At 49.3% G+C, this 16,927-nt stretch overlaps 1 protein-coding gene across 5 annotated transcripts in view; it reads right to left on the minus strand.

Moving 5' to 3' along the window:
* LOC138281115 (uncharacterized) overlaps positions 1-16,927 on the minus strand; it is a 415,049-nt gene that overhangs the window by 216,288 nt on the left and 181,834 nt on the right. For all 5 annotated transcript variants that reach the window (XM_069219553.1, XM_069219552.1, XM_069219551.1 and 2 more), the window contains exon 12: positions 5,814-5,921. In XM_069219553.1, the coding sequence (XP_069075654.1) occupies positions 5,814-5,921 (108 nt within the window). The remainder of the gene's footprint in view (positions 1-5,813; positions 5,922-16,927) is intronic.

Raw genomic sequence — 16,927 nt, forward strand, 5'->3', positions numbered from 1 at the left:
ACCTCTCCATGAGCCTAAACAGGACATAGTGGACTATGTACTTGGCCTTCGCTCTAGAATGGCGGAGTACATGGAAAAGGCAACCAAAAACCTTCAGGCCAGCCAACAGCTCCAGAAGTTTTGGTATGACCAAAAGGCTGCACTGGTTGAGTTCCAACCAGGGCAGAAAGTCTGGGTTCTGGAGCCTGTGGCTCCCAGGGCACTCCAGGACAAATGGAGTGGCCCTTACCCAGTACTAGAAAGGAAGAGTCAGGTCACCTACCTGGTGGACCTGGGCACAAGCAGGAGCCCCAAGAGGGTGATCCATGTGAACCGCCTTAAGCTCTTCCATGACCGGGCTGATGTCAATCTGTTGATGGTAACAGATGAGGATCAGGAGGCAGAGAGTGAACCTCTCCCTGATCTTCTGTCATCAGACCCAAAAGATGGCACAGTAGATGGAGTGATCTACTCAGACACCCTCTCTGGCCAACAGCAAGCTGATTGTAGGAGAGTCCTACAACAGTTTCCTGAACTCTTCTCCTTAACCCCTGGTCAGACACACCTGTGTACCCATGATGTGGACACAGGAGACAGCATGCCTGTCAAGAACAAAATCTTTAGACAATCTGACCATGTTAAAGAAAGCATCAAGGTGGAAGTCCACAAGATGCTGGAATTGGGAGTAATTGAGCGCTCTGACAGCCCCTGGGCTAGCCCAGTGGTCTTAGTCCCCAAACCTCACACCAAAGATGGAAAGAAAGAGATGAGGTTTTGTGTGGACTACAGAGGGCTCAATTCTGTCACCAAGACAGATGCTCATCCAATTCCAAGAGCTGATGAGCTCATAGACAAATTAGGTGCTGCCAAATTCTTAAGTACCTTTGACTTGACAGCAGGGTACTGGCAAATAAAAATGGCACCTGGAGCAAAAGAGAAAACAGCATTCTCCACACCTGATGGGCATTATCAGTTTACTGTTATGCCCTTTGGTTTAAAGAATGCCCCTGCCACCTTCCAAAGGTTGGTGAATCAAGTCCTTGCTGGCTTGGAGTCCTTTAGCACAGCTTATCTTGATGATATTGCTGTCTTTAGCTCCACCTGGCAGGATCACCTGGTCCACCTGAAGAAGGTTTTGAAGGCTCTGCAATCTGCAGGCCTCTCTATCAAGGCATCCAAATGCCAGATAGGGCAGGGAACTGTGGTTTACTTGGGACACCTTGTAGGTGGAGGCCAAGTTCAGCCACTCCAACCCAAGATCCAGACTATTCTGGACTGGGTAGCTCCAAAAACCCAGACTCAAGTCAGGGCATTCCTTGGCTTGACTGGGTATTACAGGAGGTTTGTGAAGGGATATGGATCCATTGTGACAGCCCTCACTGAACTCACCTCCAAGAAAATGCCCAAGAAAGTGAACTGGACTGTGGAATGCCAACAGGCCTTTGACACCCTGAAACAAGCAATGTGCTCAGCACCAGTTCTAAAAGCTCCAGATTATTCTAAGCAGTTCATTGTGCAGACTGATGCCTCTGAACATGGGATAGGGGCAGTTTTGTCCCAAACAAATGATGATGGCCTTGACCAGCCTGTTGCTTTCATTAGCAGGAGGTTACTCCCCAGGGAGCAGCGTTGGAGTGCCATTGAGAGGGAGGCCTTTGCTGTGGTTTGGTCCCTGAAGAAGCTGAGACCATACCTCTTTGGGACTCACTTCCTAGTTCAAACTGACCACAGACCTCTCAAATGGCTGATGCAAATGAAAGGTGAAAATCCTAAACTATTGAGGTGGTCCATCTCCCTACAGGGAATGGACTTTATAGTGGAACACAGACCTGGGACTGCCCATGCCAATGCAGATGGCCTTTCCAGGTTCTTCCACTTAGAAAATGAAGACTCTCTTGGCAAAGGTTAGTCTCATCCTCTTTCGTTTGGGGGGGGGGGGTTGTGTAAGGAAATGCCTCCTTGGCATGGTTGCCCCCTGACTTTTTGCCTTTGCTGATGCTATGTTTACAATTGAAAGTGTGCTGAGGCCTGCTAACCAGGCCCCAGCACCAGTGTTCTTTCCCTAACCTGTACTTTTGTATCCACAATTGGCAGACCCTGGCATCCAGATAAGTCCCTTGTAACTGGTACTTCTAGTACCAAGGGCCCTGATGCCAAGGAAGGTCTCTAAGGGCTGCAGCATGTCTTATGCCACCCTGGAGACCTCTCACTCAGCACAGACACACTGCTTGCCAGCTTGTGTGTGCTAGTGAGAACAAAACGAGTAAGTCGACATGGCACTCCCCTCAGGGTGCCATGCCAGCCTCTCACTGCCTATGCAGTATAGGTAAGACACCCCTCTAGCAGGCCTTACAGCCCTAAGGCAGGGTGCACTATACCATAGGTGAGGGTACCAGTGCATGAGCATGGTACCCCTACAGTGTCTAAACAAAACCTTAGACATTGTAAGTGCAGGGTAGCCATAAGAGTATATGGTCTGGGAGTCTGTCAAACACGAACTCCACAGCACCATAATGGCTACACTGAAAACTGGGAAGTTTGGTATCAAACTTCTCAGCACAATAAATGCACACTGATGCCAGTGTACATTTTATTGTAAAATACACCACAGAGGGCACCTTAGAGGTGCCCCCTGAAACTTAACCGACTGTCTGTGTAGGCTGACTAGTTCCAGCAGCCTGCCACACCAGAGACATGTTGCTGGCCCCATGGGGAGAGTGCCTTTGTCACTCTGAGGCCAGTAACAAAGCCTGCACTGGGTGGAGATGCTAACACCTCCCCCAGGCAGGAGCTGTAACACCTGGCGGTGAGCCTCAAAGGCTCACCCCTTTGTCACAGCCCAGCAGGGCACTCCAGCTTAGTGGAGTTGCCCGCCCCCTCCGGCCACGGCCCCCACTTTTGGCGGCAAGGCTGGAGGGAACAAAGAAAGCAACAAGGAGGAGTCACTGGCCAGTCAGGACAGCCCCTAAGGTGTCCTGAGCTGAAGTGACTAACTTTTAGAAATCCTCCATCTTGCAGATGGAGGATTCCCCCAATAGGGTTAGGATTGTGACCCCCTCCCCTTGGGAGGAGGCACAAAGAGGGTGTACCCACCCTCAGGGCTAGTAGCCATTGGCTACTAACCCCCCAGACCTAAACACGCCCTTAAATTTAGTATTTAAGGGCTACCCTGAACCCTAGAAAATTAGATTCCTGCAACTACAAGAAGGACTGCCTAGCTGAAAACCCCTGCAGAGGAAGACCAGAAGACGACAACTGCCTTGGCTCCAGAAACTCACCGGCCTGTCTCCTGCCTTCCAAAGATCCTGCTCCAGCGACGCCTTCCAAAGGGACCAGCGACCTCGACATCCTCTGAGGACTGCCCCTGCTTCGAAAAGACAAGAAACTCCCGAGGACAGCGGACCTGCTCCAAGAAAAGCTCCAACTTTGTTTCCAGCAGCTTTGAAAGAACCCTGCAAGCTCCCCGCAAGAAGCGTGAGACTTGCAACACTGCACCCGGCGACCCCGACTCGGCTGGTGGCGATCCAACACCTCAGGAGGGACCCCAGGACTACTCTAAGACTGTGAGTACAAAAACCTGTCCCCCCTGAGCCCCCACAGCGCCGCCTGCAGAGGGAATCCCGAGGCTTCCCCTGACCGCGACTCTTTGAATCCTAAGTCCCGACACCTGGGAGAGACCCTGCACCCGCAGCCCCCAGGACCTGAAGGACCGGATTTTCACTGGAGGAGTGACCCCCAGGAGTCCCTCTCCCTTGACCAAGTGGAGGTTTCCCCGAGGAACCCCCCCCTTGCCTGCCTGCAGCGCTGAAGAGATCCCTAGATCTCCCATTGACTTCCATTACAAACCCGACGCTTGTTTCTACACTGCACCCGGCCGCCCCCGCGCTGCTGAGGGTGAAATTTCTGTGTGGGCTTGTGTCCCCCCCGGTGCCCTACAAAACCCCCCTGGTCTGCCCTCCGAAGACGCGGGTACTTACCTGCAAGCAGACCGGAACCGGGGCACCCCCTTCTCTCCATTCTAGCCTACGTGTTTTGGGCACCACTTTGAACTCTGCACCTGACCGGCCCTGAGCTGCTGGTGTGGTGACTTTGGGGTTGCTCTGAACCCCCAACGGTGGGCTACCTTGGACCAAGAACTGAACCCTGTAAGTGTCCTACTTACCTGGTAAAACTAACAAAAACTTACCTCCCCCAGGAACTGTAAAAATTGCACTAAGTGTCCACTTTTAAAACAGCTATTTGTCAATAACTTGAAAAGTATACATGCAATTTTGATGATTTGAAGTTCCTAAAGTACTTACCTGCAATACCTTTCGAATGAGATATTACATGTAGAATTTGAACCTGTGGTTCTTAAAATAAACTAAGAAAAGATATTTTTCTATATAAAAACCTATTGGCTGGATTTGTCTCTGAGTGTGTGTACCTCATTTATTGTCTATGTGTATGTACAACAAATGCTTAACACGACTCCTTGGATAAGCCTACTGCTCGACCACACTACCACAAAATAGAGCATTAGTATTATCTCTTTTTGCCACTATCTTACCTCTAAGGGGAACCCTTGGACTCTGTGCATGCTATTCCTTACTTTGAAATAGCACATACAGAGCCAACTTCCTACACCCTCCCAGAAAAACTTTCTTCTTCTCTGGATGCGGAGGTGATTTCCCATTGTTTATGGCGAATCCCAGCTGTTGTAGCATGGAAATGACTGTGTATTTCTTGTTGGCATTTTTGTCTCGATGGGCAGACGGGTATACTGTGCCTCCTTAAATTTGCGATGTTCCTGGATAACTGCCTTAGCTCTTAAACTCCCCGAAGGTGTTGCATGAGGAGGAGGAGGAGGAGGGGCGGGCGTCTGACACCACACAGGGGATGGGCTTCCCACCAAATGGCATTCGACGACACCAAGCAAGAGAGAAAAAAGGGAGTGAAAATAAACAGTTCCGGACCCAACCACCAGATGACTAAATAGATGCAAAGCATGTGAATCCAGAAATGCTGCAGAACTCAAGATGTCAGACAGGCGAACTATGAGATTAATACTGCCTTCTGACTCTCACCACTGCATAAACTTGTTCCAGCAGCATGTGTAGATGGATTTGGTGGCAGGCTTTCTTGCTGCCAAGATTACATCTGCAGCCTCATCAGGAAGACAAAAGGATTCTAGTTGGCACAACTCAATCTCCACGCTCGCAGCGAGGAGACTGAGGCCGACCATCCTGCTGCATGAAAAAGTAAGAGGTAGCTAAGAGCCAACAGATCGCCATAGCAAATCCTTCTAGCTCAGTATGGAGCAATCAGAATCAGCTGCCCTGGCCCTCTCACACTTTAAGCAACTTAGAGCTTAATCAGGAGACCTATGGCATAAAAGTATGGATGGGTAGCAGGAGGGAGGTTCTCAATATTGCTAAATCTTAACTACCTCTGAGAGGCTTAGGGCATAACACTGCTCAACATGACTCCACACACGACTACCTGGCCATTAGTAATGTGATCATTACCGTAACTAGGAAAATTAAAACATCAGGTTTCACATTTGCTTGGAACTTAAAGGCGAAATAAGTTTGTGAAATGTGTTTGACATGATCCCTATATATCTGGGAAGGTAGATTACTTTATCAGATGGGCGACATATGTCTGTTAATTCATCTTGTGCAGCCAGCATGCACCCATAATCTCTTATCACTCTGATAACCTTTTGTACGGCACTCTGCTGCTTGGTAAGAAGCTCAAGCGTTGTAAATTCTCATGAAAAAACACATAGTGAACATCAGTTTCTTTAATGCATTTATATTTGCAGTCATACTTAAAACTACATATTTACTTACAGTTTCTTCTTTCACTTTCAAACAGTAAGCCTTTAAAATCTCACTGAGTTCCTGTGTAATGGTCATTATGAGTACTGCCTCTGCATCAGACTCAATTTCATAAGTTTCCTATAAAACAAAAACCAACAGAAATTAAAACCATTCTAGTCAAAATTCAACATAACCACTTAACATTAATCATTTCCCTCGCATCAGTATAACAAAAAGGCAACAGGTGCTGGTTAATCTTAAAAAGAAACCCAAATAATTAAATAAAAAAGCCCCTGCCACTCCCTAGTGCTATCCTCTATTTTACACATTTGGAGCTACCTGTGTTTGTGCAAAAGATGACCTAGCAAATTTGGTTCTTTTATTCTCATATTTGTAATGGTACTCAGGATGCCACAACTGCTGTAGAGCAGACTGAGAAAATGAAATGGTTTCTTACCAAAAGGAGTGGTTTTGCATCCTTAACCCCCTTTGCTGCCAGGCCTTCCTACTCTCCTGTGCCAAGCCTTTTTTTTTGGCTATTTGGGGTAGTCCGGGCTTAAGCCTTCATAACCTTTGTCCACATAAGCTACCCACACCAAATTTGTGTCCTTTATTTTCTTCCTAACATCCTAGGGATTCTTGAGGTACCTAAAGTTTGTGGGTTTCCCTGGATGAGACCAAGACATTAGCCAAAATACAGCTAAAATTTCGTTTTTTTTTTAAAAATGGGGAAAATGGGCTGCAGAAGAAAGCTTCTGTTTTCCCCCTGAAAATAGGCATCAACAAATGGTTTGCGGTGCTAAAATCACCATCTTCCCAGCTTTCAGGAACAGGCAGACTTGACTCTGAAAACCCCATTTTTTGGCACAATTTTGGCATTTTACTGGGACATAACCCATTTTAACTATTTACACATTTGTGTCCACGTTTTCTTCTATAGGTTTTTCCAGCTCTGGCAGATTTTTGAAAGCAATATACCGTTAAGTCTGCTGGACTCTACTGGTTGCAGGGATATATAGGGCTTGCAGGTTCATCAAGAACCCTAGGTACCCAGAGCCAAAAAAGGAGCTGCACCTTGCAATGGGTTTTCATTCTGTACCGGGTATACATCAATTCATTTGGTGAAATATAAAAAGTGAAAAATAGGTCGCAAGGAAACATTTGTATTTTCAAAATAGGCATAAGATAATGTGTTGAGAAGAACGAGTTACTTACCTTCGGTAACGACTTTTCTGGTGGATACATTAGCTACCTGTGGATTCCTCACCTCATGAATACTCCCATGGCGCCAGCATTCGACGGAAATCTTCTTACTAGTCTCTGCACGTCGACGAGGACGTCACTGTCTCGCACGCGACGCCGTCTGACGTCATACAGGCAATAAGAGGTCCTCGACGACGTGCAGACGTCAGTACCAATCATTTTTTACGTGCATGAGAACAACCAGGCAATGCAATGAAAGAGCAAGGCAACATCCATTATATTGTAAAAATACACCACATTGTATGAATAACTGTAAATCTTTTTATGTACATATATATATATATAAAACTCTCTTTTCAAAATATATACACACACCAAGTATATACATAAATATATTGTAGGAAGTTGGCTCTGTATGCACTATTTCAAAGTAAGGAATAGTATGCACAGAGTCCAAGGGTTCCCCTTAGAGGTAAAATAGTGGTAAAAAGAGATAATACTAATGCTCTATTTTGTGGTAGTGTGGTCGAGCAGTAGGCTTATCCAAGGAGTAGTGTTAAGCATTTGTTGTACATACACAAGACAATAAATGAGGTACACACACTCAGAGACAAATCCAGCCAATATGTTTTTATATAGAAAAATATCTTTTCTTAGTTTATTTTAAGAACCACAGGTTCAAATTCTACATGTAATATCTCATTCGAAAGGTATTGCAGGTAAGTACTTTAGGAACTTCAAATCATCAAAATTGCATGTATACTTTTCAAGTTATTGACAAATAGCTGTTTTAAAAGTGGACACTTAGTGCAATTTTTACAGTTCCTGGGGGAGGTAAGTTTTTGTTAGTTTTACCAGGTAAGTAGGACACTTACAGGGTTCAGTTCTTGGTCCAAGGTAGCCCACCGTTGGGGGTTCAGAGCAACCCCAAAGTCACCACACCAGCAGCTCAGGGCCGGTCAGGTGCAGAGTTCAAAGTGGTGCCCAAAACACGTAGGCTAGAATGGAGAGAAGGGGGTGCCCCGGTTCCGGTCTGCTTGCAGGTAAGTACCCGCGTCTTCGGAGGGCAGACCAGGGGGGTTTTGTAGGGCACCGGGGGGGGACACAAGTCCACACAGAGATTTCACCCTCAGCAGCGCGGGGGCGGCCGGGTGCAGTGTAGAAACAAGCGTCGGGTTTTCAATGTTAGTCTATGAGAGATCTCGGGATCTCTTCAGCACTGCAGGCAGGCAAGGGGGGGATTCCTCGGGGAAACCTCCACTTGGGCGAGGGAGAGGGACTCCTGGGGGTCACTCCTCCAGTGAAAGTCCGGTCCTTCAGGTCCTGGGGGCTGCGGGTGCAGGGTCTCTCCCAGGCGTCGGGACTTTAGGTTCAAAGAGTCGCGGTCAGGGGAAGCCTCGGGATTCCCTCTGCAGGCGGCGCTGTGGGGGCTCAGGGGGGACAGGTTTTGGTACTCACAGTATCAGAGTAGTCCTGGGGTCCCTCCTGAGGTGTTGGATCGCCACCAGCCGAGTCGGGGTCGCTGGGTGCAGTGTGGCAAGTCTCACGCTTCTTGCGGGGAGCTTGCAGGGTTCTTTAAAGCTGCTGGAAACAAAGTTGCAGCTTTTCTTGGAGCAGGTCCGCTGTCCTCGGGAGTTTCTTGTCTTTTCGAAGCAGGGGCAGTCCTCAGAGGATGTCGAGGTCGCTGGTCCCTTTGGAAGGCGTCGCTGGAGCAGGATCTTTGGAAGGCAGGAGACAGGCCGGTGAGTTTCTGGAGCCAAGGCAGTTGTCGTCTTCTGGTCTTCCGCTGCAGGGGTTTTCAGCTGGGCAGTCCTTCTTCTTGTAGTTGCAGGAATCTAATTTTCTAGGGTTCAGGGTAGCCCTTAAATACTAAATTTAAGGGCGTGTTTAGGTCTGGGGGGTCAGTAGCCAATGGCTACTAGCCCTGAGGGTGGGTACACCCTCTTTGTGCCTCCTCCCAAGGGGAGGGGGTCACAATCCTAACCCTATTGGGGGAATCCTCCATCTGCAAGATGGAGGATTTCTAAAAGTCAGAGTCACTTCAGCTCAGGACACCTTAGGGGCTGTCCTGACTGGCCAGTGACTCCTCCTTGTTGCTTTCTTTGTTCCCTCCAGCCTTGCCGCCAAAAGTGGGGCCGTGGCCGGAGGGGGCGGGCAACTCCACTAAGCTGGAGTGCCCTGCTGGGCTGTGACAAAGGGGTGAGCCTTTGAGGCTCACCGCCAGGTGTCACAGCTCCTGCCTGGGGGAGGTGTTAGCATCTCCACCCAGTGCAGGCTTTGTTACTGGCCTCAGAGTGACAAAGGCACTCTCCCCATGGGGCCAGCAACATGTCTCTGGTGTGGCAGGCTGCTGGAACTAGTCAGCCTACACAGACAGTCGGTTAAGTTTCAGGGGGCACCTCTAAGGTGCCCTCTGGGGTGTGTTTTGCAATAAAATGTACACTGGCATCAGTGTGCATTTATTGTGCTGAGAAGTTTGATACCAAACTTCCCAGTTTTCAGTGTAGCCATTATGGTGCTGTGGAGTTCGTGTAAAACAGACTCCCAGACCATATACTCTTATGGCTACCCTGCACTTACAATGTCTAAGGTTTTGCTTAGACACTGTAGGGGCACAGTGCTCATGCACTGGTACCCTCACCTATGGTATAGTGCACCCTGCCTTAGGGCTGTAAGGCCTGCTAGAGGGGTGTCTTACCTATACTGCATAGGCAGTGAGAGGCTGGCATGGCACCCTGAGGGGAGTGCCATGTCGACTTACTCATTTTGTTCTCACCAGCACACACAGGCTTGTAAGCAGTGTGTCTGTGCTGAGTGAGGGGTCTCTAGGGTGGCATAATACATGCTACAGCCCTTAGAGACCTTCCCTGGCATCAGGGCCCTTGGTACCAGAGGTACCAGTTACAAGGGACTTATCTGGATGCCAGGGTGTGCCAATTGTGGAAACAATGGTACATTTTAGGTGAAAGAACACTGGTGCTGGGGCCTGGTTAGCAGGGTCCCAGCACACTTCTCAGTCAAGTCAGCATCAGTATCAGGCAAAAAGTGGGGGGGTAACTGCAACAGGGAGCCATTTCTTTACAGATATATACACCTATACATATATATATATATATATAAATATATTATATATACATCTATTGCACCCTCAAAGACCAAGAGGAGCGCACTCAAGGATTACTTGGCAAGACCATAAAGGCAACGGGGAGGCGGGTGGGACCGTGAGGAATCCACAGGTAGCTAATGTATCCACCAGAAAAGTCGTTACCGAAGGTAAGTAACTCGTTCTTCTGATGGATACAACTACCTGTGGATTCCTCACCTCATGAATAGAGTCCCAAAGCAGTACCACGCCCGGCGGTGGGTGCCTAAATGGTCAAACCAAGAAATCCTGCAGCACTGACCGTGCAAAATGACCGTCCCTTCTAACCTCAGAATCTAAACAGTAATGTTTTACAAAAGTGTGAAGGGACGACCAAGTTGCGGCCTTGCAGATGTCGACCACAGGAACACCTCTGGCTAAGGCCGAAGTGGCCGACTTAGCTCTGGTGGAATGAGCTCTAATGCCCTCAGGAGGATCCTTCTTTGCCAAAGAGTAACATATTTTAATGCAAAGAACAACCCACCTGGATAGTGTTCTCTTGTGGACTGCCTTTCCTCTCCTCTTGCCCACGTATCCAATAAACAGCTGATCCTCCAGCCTGAAATCCCTTGTTCTATCGATAAAGAAGCTCAACGCTCTCTTTGGGTCCAGACGGTGCAGTCTTTCTTCCTCTTTGGAAGGATGAGGCGGAGGATAGAACGTGGACAAAGTAATTGCCTGAGCCAAATGGAAGGGTGAAACAACCTTCGGGAGGAAAGCAGCCTTGGTCCTCAACACCACCTTATCCCCATAAAAAGTTGTATAAGGGGGTTTTACTGATAAGGCCTGCAACTCACTCACTCTCCTTGCTGATGTTATAGCTATCAGGAAGACTGTTTTTAAAACCAAATACCTCAAGGGGCAAGAATGCATAGGTTCAAAAGGGGACCCCATAAGGAAAGTCAGGACTAAGGACAAATCCCATTGCGGCATAACGAATGGCTTTGGAGGATATTGATTTAGAAGACCTTTCAAGAATCTGATAACAATAGGGGATTTAAATAAAGATGGTTGGTCTGGAAGACATATGAAGGCTGACAAGGCCGATAAATAACCTTTAATGGTAGCCACTGCACAACCTTTCTGCGCCAGAGATAGAGCAAAAGACAAAACGTCCGATAGATGAGCATGTAAAGGATCAATCTGCCTCTCTCCACACCACGCAACAAATTTAGACCACCTATTAGCGTAGATAGATTTAGTGGAGTGTCGCCTGGCCGCTAATATAACATCCACTACCTCAGGCGGGAGAGAGAAGGAACTCAGGTTGCCCCGTTCAATCTCCAGGCATGTAGGTGCAGACTCTGGAGGTTGGGGTGTAGAACCTGCCCCTGCGACTGTGAGAGGAGGTCTGCCCTGAAAGGGAGACGGAGCGGCGGGCACGTTGAGAGTTGGAGAAGGTCGGAGTACCACACCCTCCTTGGCCAATCCGGAGCTATTAAGATTACTAGAGCCCGGTCTTGGCGAATCTTCCTCAATACTCGAGGAATCAAGGGTATGGGAGGAAACGCGTAAAGCAACTGGCCGCACCAGGTCATTTGAAACGCGTCCCCCAACGCTTCCTGCATCGGATACTGAAGGCTGCAGACCAACGGACAATGCGCGTTCTCTCGAGTGGCGAACAGATCTACCCGAGGAAACCCCCACTTCTGGAAGATTAAACGGACTTGATCTGGATGGAGACGCCACTCGTGGTCTGCCGAGAAGTGGCGACTGAGACTGTCCGCACGCACGTTCAAAACTCCGGCCAGATGGTTTGCTATCAAGCAAATCCGATGGTCCTTTGCCCAGGACCATAGTCGAAGAGCTTCTCTGCAAAGAAGGTACGACCCCACTCCTCCCTGCTTGTTTATGTACCACATCGTGGTAGTATTGTCCGTTAGGACCTGTACCGACTGACCACGAAGGGAAGGGAGGAAGGCCTTGAGAGCCAGACGTACAGCCCGTAACTCTAACAGATTGATGTGAAAAATCTGTTCCTCTGGAGACCAAAGACCTTTGATCTCCAGATCCCCCAGATGAGCTCCCCACCCTAGAGTGGAAGCATCCGTTATGACTGTGGCCACTGGTGGCGACTGCTGGAACGGCTTTCCTTGTGAAAGATTGTTGCTTGCAATCCACCACTTCAAATCCACAGCAGCATCTCTGGAGATCTTGACAGTACCCTCTAGATCCCCTCTGTGTTGAGACCACTGCCTTCGGAGGCACCACTGAAGAGCCCTCATGTGCCAGTGAGCATGCGTGACCAACAGAATGCAGGAGGCAAAAAGACCGAGCAGACGAAGGACCTTGAGGACTGGAACCACCGCTCCATTTCGAAACATTGGAACCAAATCCTGAATATCTTGAATCCGCTGAGGCGGAGGAAAGGCCCGACCCAATGTTGTATCCAGTACTGCCCCTATGAACAGGAGGCGCTGAGAGGGCTCTAGGTGAGATTTGGGCTCGTTCACCGAAAAGCCCAGGTCGAACAACAACTGGGTTGTTGACTGCAGATGACGCAACACAAGCTCCGGGGACTTGGCTTTGATCAACCAATCGTCCAAGTAAGGGAATACTGCTATCCCCTTCCTTCTGAGCTCTGCCGCAACCACCGACATCACCTTCGTGAAGACTCGAGGTGCTGAAGTAAGACCAAACGGAAGGACCGCAAACTGGTAGTGTTGCGATCCCACCACAAACCGGAGATACTTCCTGTGTGACTTGAGTATCGGGATATGAAAGTAAGCATCCTGCAAGTCGACAGACACCATCCAGTCTTCCATGTTCAACGCCAAAAGCACCTGTGCTAGGGTCAGCATCTTGAACTTTTCCTGCTTGAGGAACCAATTCAAGATCCTCAGGTCCAGAATTGGTCTCAAACGACCATCCTTCTTGGGAATCAGGAAATACCTTGAGTAAACTCCTTGACCCCTTTCCTGCTCCGGGACCAACTCCACCGCGCCCTTTAAAAGGAGGACTTCTACCTCCTGTTCTAGCAACAGGAGGTGTTCTTGTGAACAATACGAAGGGCGGGCGGGATGAGGGGCGGAAACTCCCGAAAGGGAAGGGTGTAGCCTTTTCCCACAACACTGAGAACCCAAGTGTCCGACGTAACAGTCTCCCATTTGGTGAGAAAATGCTGTAATCTTCCCCCTACAGGAGAGGAGTGAGTGGGAAATGGTGGAAGCCTAAGGCTGCTTCCCCTGCTGCACCCCGCCAGAGGATGAGGAAGAGGCAGAGTGCTGCTGAGAAGCTCCCCTGGTGCGGACCCTACCCCTCCCCCTAAAAGATCTATAGGGATGGGAAGAGGCAGGTTGCTGATATCTTCCCCGAAAGGAAGAGGAGGAAGAGCCACGCCCAAATCCACGAAACCTCCTGAAGAATCTGGAAGAGGCCGTGGAAGAAGGAGCTTGGAGTCCCAACGACTTAGCCGTGGCCCTGCTCTCCTTAAACCGTTCCAAGGCCGAATCAGCCTTAGCCCCAAACAGTTTGTCCCCATCAAACGGGAGATCCAACAATGTGGACTGTACATCTGCCGAAAAGCCCGAGTTACGGAGCCAGGCCTGTCTCCTTTCCACCACAGTTGTGCCCATTGCTCTGGCTACCGAGTCGGTGGTATCCAGTCCCGTCTGGATAATTTGGGTCGCAGCAGCCTGGGCATCAGAGACAAGATCCAAAAGACCCTGGGGAAGCTCTGTAAACGAAGAGGAGATGTCATCCATCAGAGCATGAATATACCTCCCCAGGATACAGGTTGCAATGGTGGCTTTTAATGCCAGACTGCAGGACGAAAAAATCTTCTTCGACTGCGCCTCCAGCTTTTTTGAATCTCTGTCCCCAGGCACCGTCGGAAAGGAACCAGGCGCTGACTTGGACGAACAGGAGGCCTGCACAACCAAGCTCTCCGGCGTAGGGTGCCTAGATAGGAAACCAGGATCAGTTGGAGCCGTCCGATACCTCCTGGCCACGGCTCTGTGAACTGCTGGGGAAGATGCCGGCTTCTTCCACACCTCTAAAACCGGATCCAGCAGAGCGTCATTAAAAGGTAATAGAGGCTCCGCCGCGGCTGAGGCCGGATGCAACACCTCTGTCAAAAGGTTTTGTTTCGCCTCCACCACCGGCAAAGGCAGGTCCAAAAAACTAGCTGCCTTCCGTACCACTGTATGAAAGGAAGCAGCTTCCTCGGTATATTCCCCCGGGGACGAAAGGTCCCACTCAGGGGAAGTGTCCAGCCCACTGGCCGACTCCAGTCCACGCAGCCCATCACCCGAGTCCTCTAGCTCTCCTTCCTCTAGGGCTCGTTGGTACTCCTGCTCTTCTAGTACCCGGAGAGCACGCCTCCTTGAATGCAGTCGTTGCTCAATCCGCGGAGTCGACAAAACCTCCGCCGAAGTCGGAGATCGGCGCCGATCTTCCGAAGCCACCGACGCCGCATCCGGCGCCACAGGTAACTTCGGCGCCGACTGAAGAGCAGTTGTCACGGATGGACCCACCGGAGTCACAGGCCGAAATCTCGACGTCGACGGGATGGAAATCCCTGGGGCCAATCTCTCCGAAGCCACCGGAGCGGCCACCGGCGCCGACACTGGCGCCGAGCCCACGTTCCCAAACGGGAGAAAGGGCATAAAGGGTGCCGGCCGAAGAGGCGCAGGATCACCCAAAGAAAAGGCCAAAGGCCCAGCCGGAGCACCCCCTGGAGCCATCTGTTGGAAGATGGCATACATCGCATTCAAGAATGCGGAACTATCGGCTCCAGGGGTGGGAAAAGCCGGATACTGGGGTGCCTGACTCGGAGGCGACCCCGACGCCGGCCTCGGCGTCTGCGCCGGAGAAAACACTTGAGGCTCCAATACCTCAATCACCGACGCCTGTCCAGGCGAAGTTGGAGACGCCGGAGAGGGCAACGGCGTCGAAGGATGCGGCGTCACCGTGGGGCTGACCTCCCATGTCCTTCGGCGCCGATCCGGAGACCTGGAACGAGCCTCCCTTGAATGACGCCGAGATTCTCTACGGCGCCGGGAGTCTCGATGACGCCGATGTCTTGGAGAAGACTTTTTCTTGTGATGCTTCTCCTTTGACTTGGCCATAAACAGCTTCGCCTCGCGTTCTTTAAGGGCCTTCGGATTCATGTGCTGACATGAATCACAAGTCGAGACGTCGTGGTCGGAGCTCAAACACCAAAGGCAATCGGAATGAGGATCCGTCACCGACATCTTGCCTCCACACTCACGACAAGGCTTAAATCCAGACTTTCTCTGCGACATTATTTCCACAGAGAAAGAGTACGCAGCAAGATATACACTGTAACCGCAAGAGTAACAGTTGCTCCCTCGAAGATAACCGTTTCGAATGCACGGAAAAAAGGGAACTGACGTCTGCACGTCGTCGAGGACCTCTTATTGCCTGTATGACGTCAGACGGCGTCGCGTGCGAGACAGTGACGTCCTCGTCGACGTGCAGAGACTAGTAAGAAGATTTCCGTCGAATGCTGGCGCCATGGGAGTATTCATGAGGTGAGGAATCCACAGGTAGTTGTATCCATCAGAAGCAGTGGTTATTTGCACATCTATGAATTCTGGGGTCCCCATACTAGCATGTGAATGACAGGAGATTTCTCAAATAGTCGTCTTTTTACACACTGTCTTACATTTGAAAGGAAAAAATGTAAAGACAAGGGGCAATAACACTTGTTCTTATATTCTGTCTTTCCCCGTCTCTGATAAAATGGTACCTCGCCTGAGTGGGTAGGCCTAGTGCCTGCGACAGGAAATGCCCCAAAACACTATGTGGACTCATCAAAATGATCAAATACAAAACTACGTGTGTGTGTTTGGAAGAAGGGGAGGGGGAGGGGGGAGGGTGGGGGGGCTCAGCAGCCATCTAGGGAAATCTACCAAACCCAGCCATTTCTGAAAACTAGACACCCGAGGGAGTCCAGGGAGGTGTGACTTATGTGGATCCCCCAGTGTTTTCTTACCCAGAACCCTCAGCAAACCTCAATTTTAGCAACAAAAAAAACAAATTAACAAAAATAATAATTCACATTTTGCCCACATTTCTGTGTGGGATCACCGTACCGGCACAAATTTCCTACAACACAATGTTCCCCTCAGTCTCCCAATAAAAATGACACCTCACTTGTGTAGGTGGGCGAAGTGCCTGTGACAAATAAGAGCCAAAAACATGTTGAAATTGAGGGGGAACCAAGGTGGGTCTGTAAGGAAATGCCTCCTTGGCATGGTTACCCCCTGACTTTTTGCCTTTGCTGATGCTATGTTTTGAATTGAAAGTGTGCTGAGGCCTGCTAACCAGGTGTAGGAAGTTGGCTCTGTATGTGCTATTTCAAAGTAAGGAATAGCATGCACAGAGTCCAAGGGTTCCCCTTAGAGGTAAAATAGTGGTAAAAATAGATAATACTAATGCTCTATTTTGTGGTAGTGTGGTCGAGCAGTAGGCTTATCCAAGGAGTAGTGTCAAGCATTTGTTGTACATACACACAGACAATAAATGAGGTACACACACTCAGAGACAAATCCAGCCAATAGGTTTTGTTATAGAAAAATATCTTTTCTTAGTTTATTTTAAGAACCACAGGTTCAAATTTAACATGTAATATCTTGTTTGAAAGGTATTGCAGGTAAGTACATTAGGAACTTTGAATCATTTCAATTGCATGTATACTTTTCAAGTTATTGACAAATAGCTACTTTAAAAGTGGACACTTAGTGCAATTTTCACAGTTCCTGGGGGAGGTAAGTTTTTGTTAGTTTTACCAGGTAAGTAAGACACTTACAGGGCTTAGTTCTTGGTCCAAGGT

This window comes from Pleurodeles waltl, chromosome 2_2 (genome assembly GCF_031143425.1).
Source record: "Pleurodeles waltl isolate 20211129_DDA chromosome 2_2, aPleWal1.hap1.20221129, whole genome shotgun sequence".
In the NCBI taxonomy this organism is placed as follows: Eukaryota; Metazoa; Chordata; class Amphibia; order Caudata; family Salamandridae; genus Pleurodeles; species Pleurodeles waltl.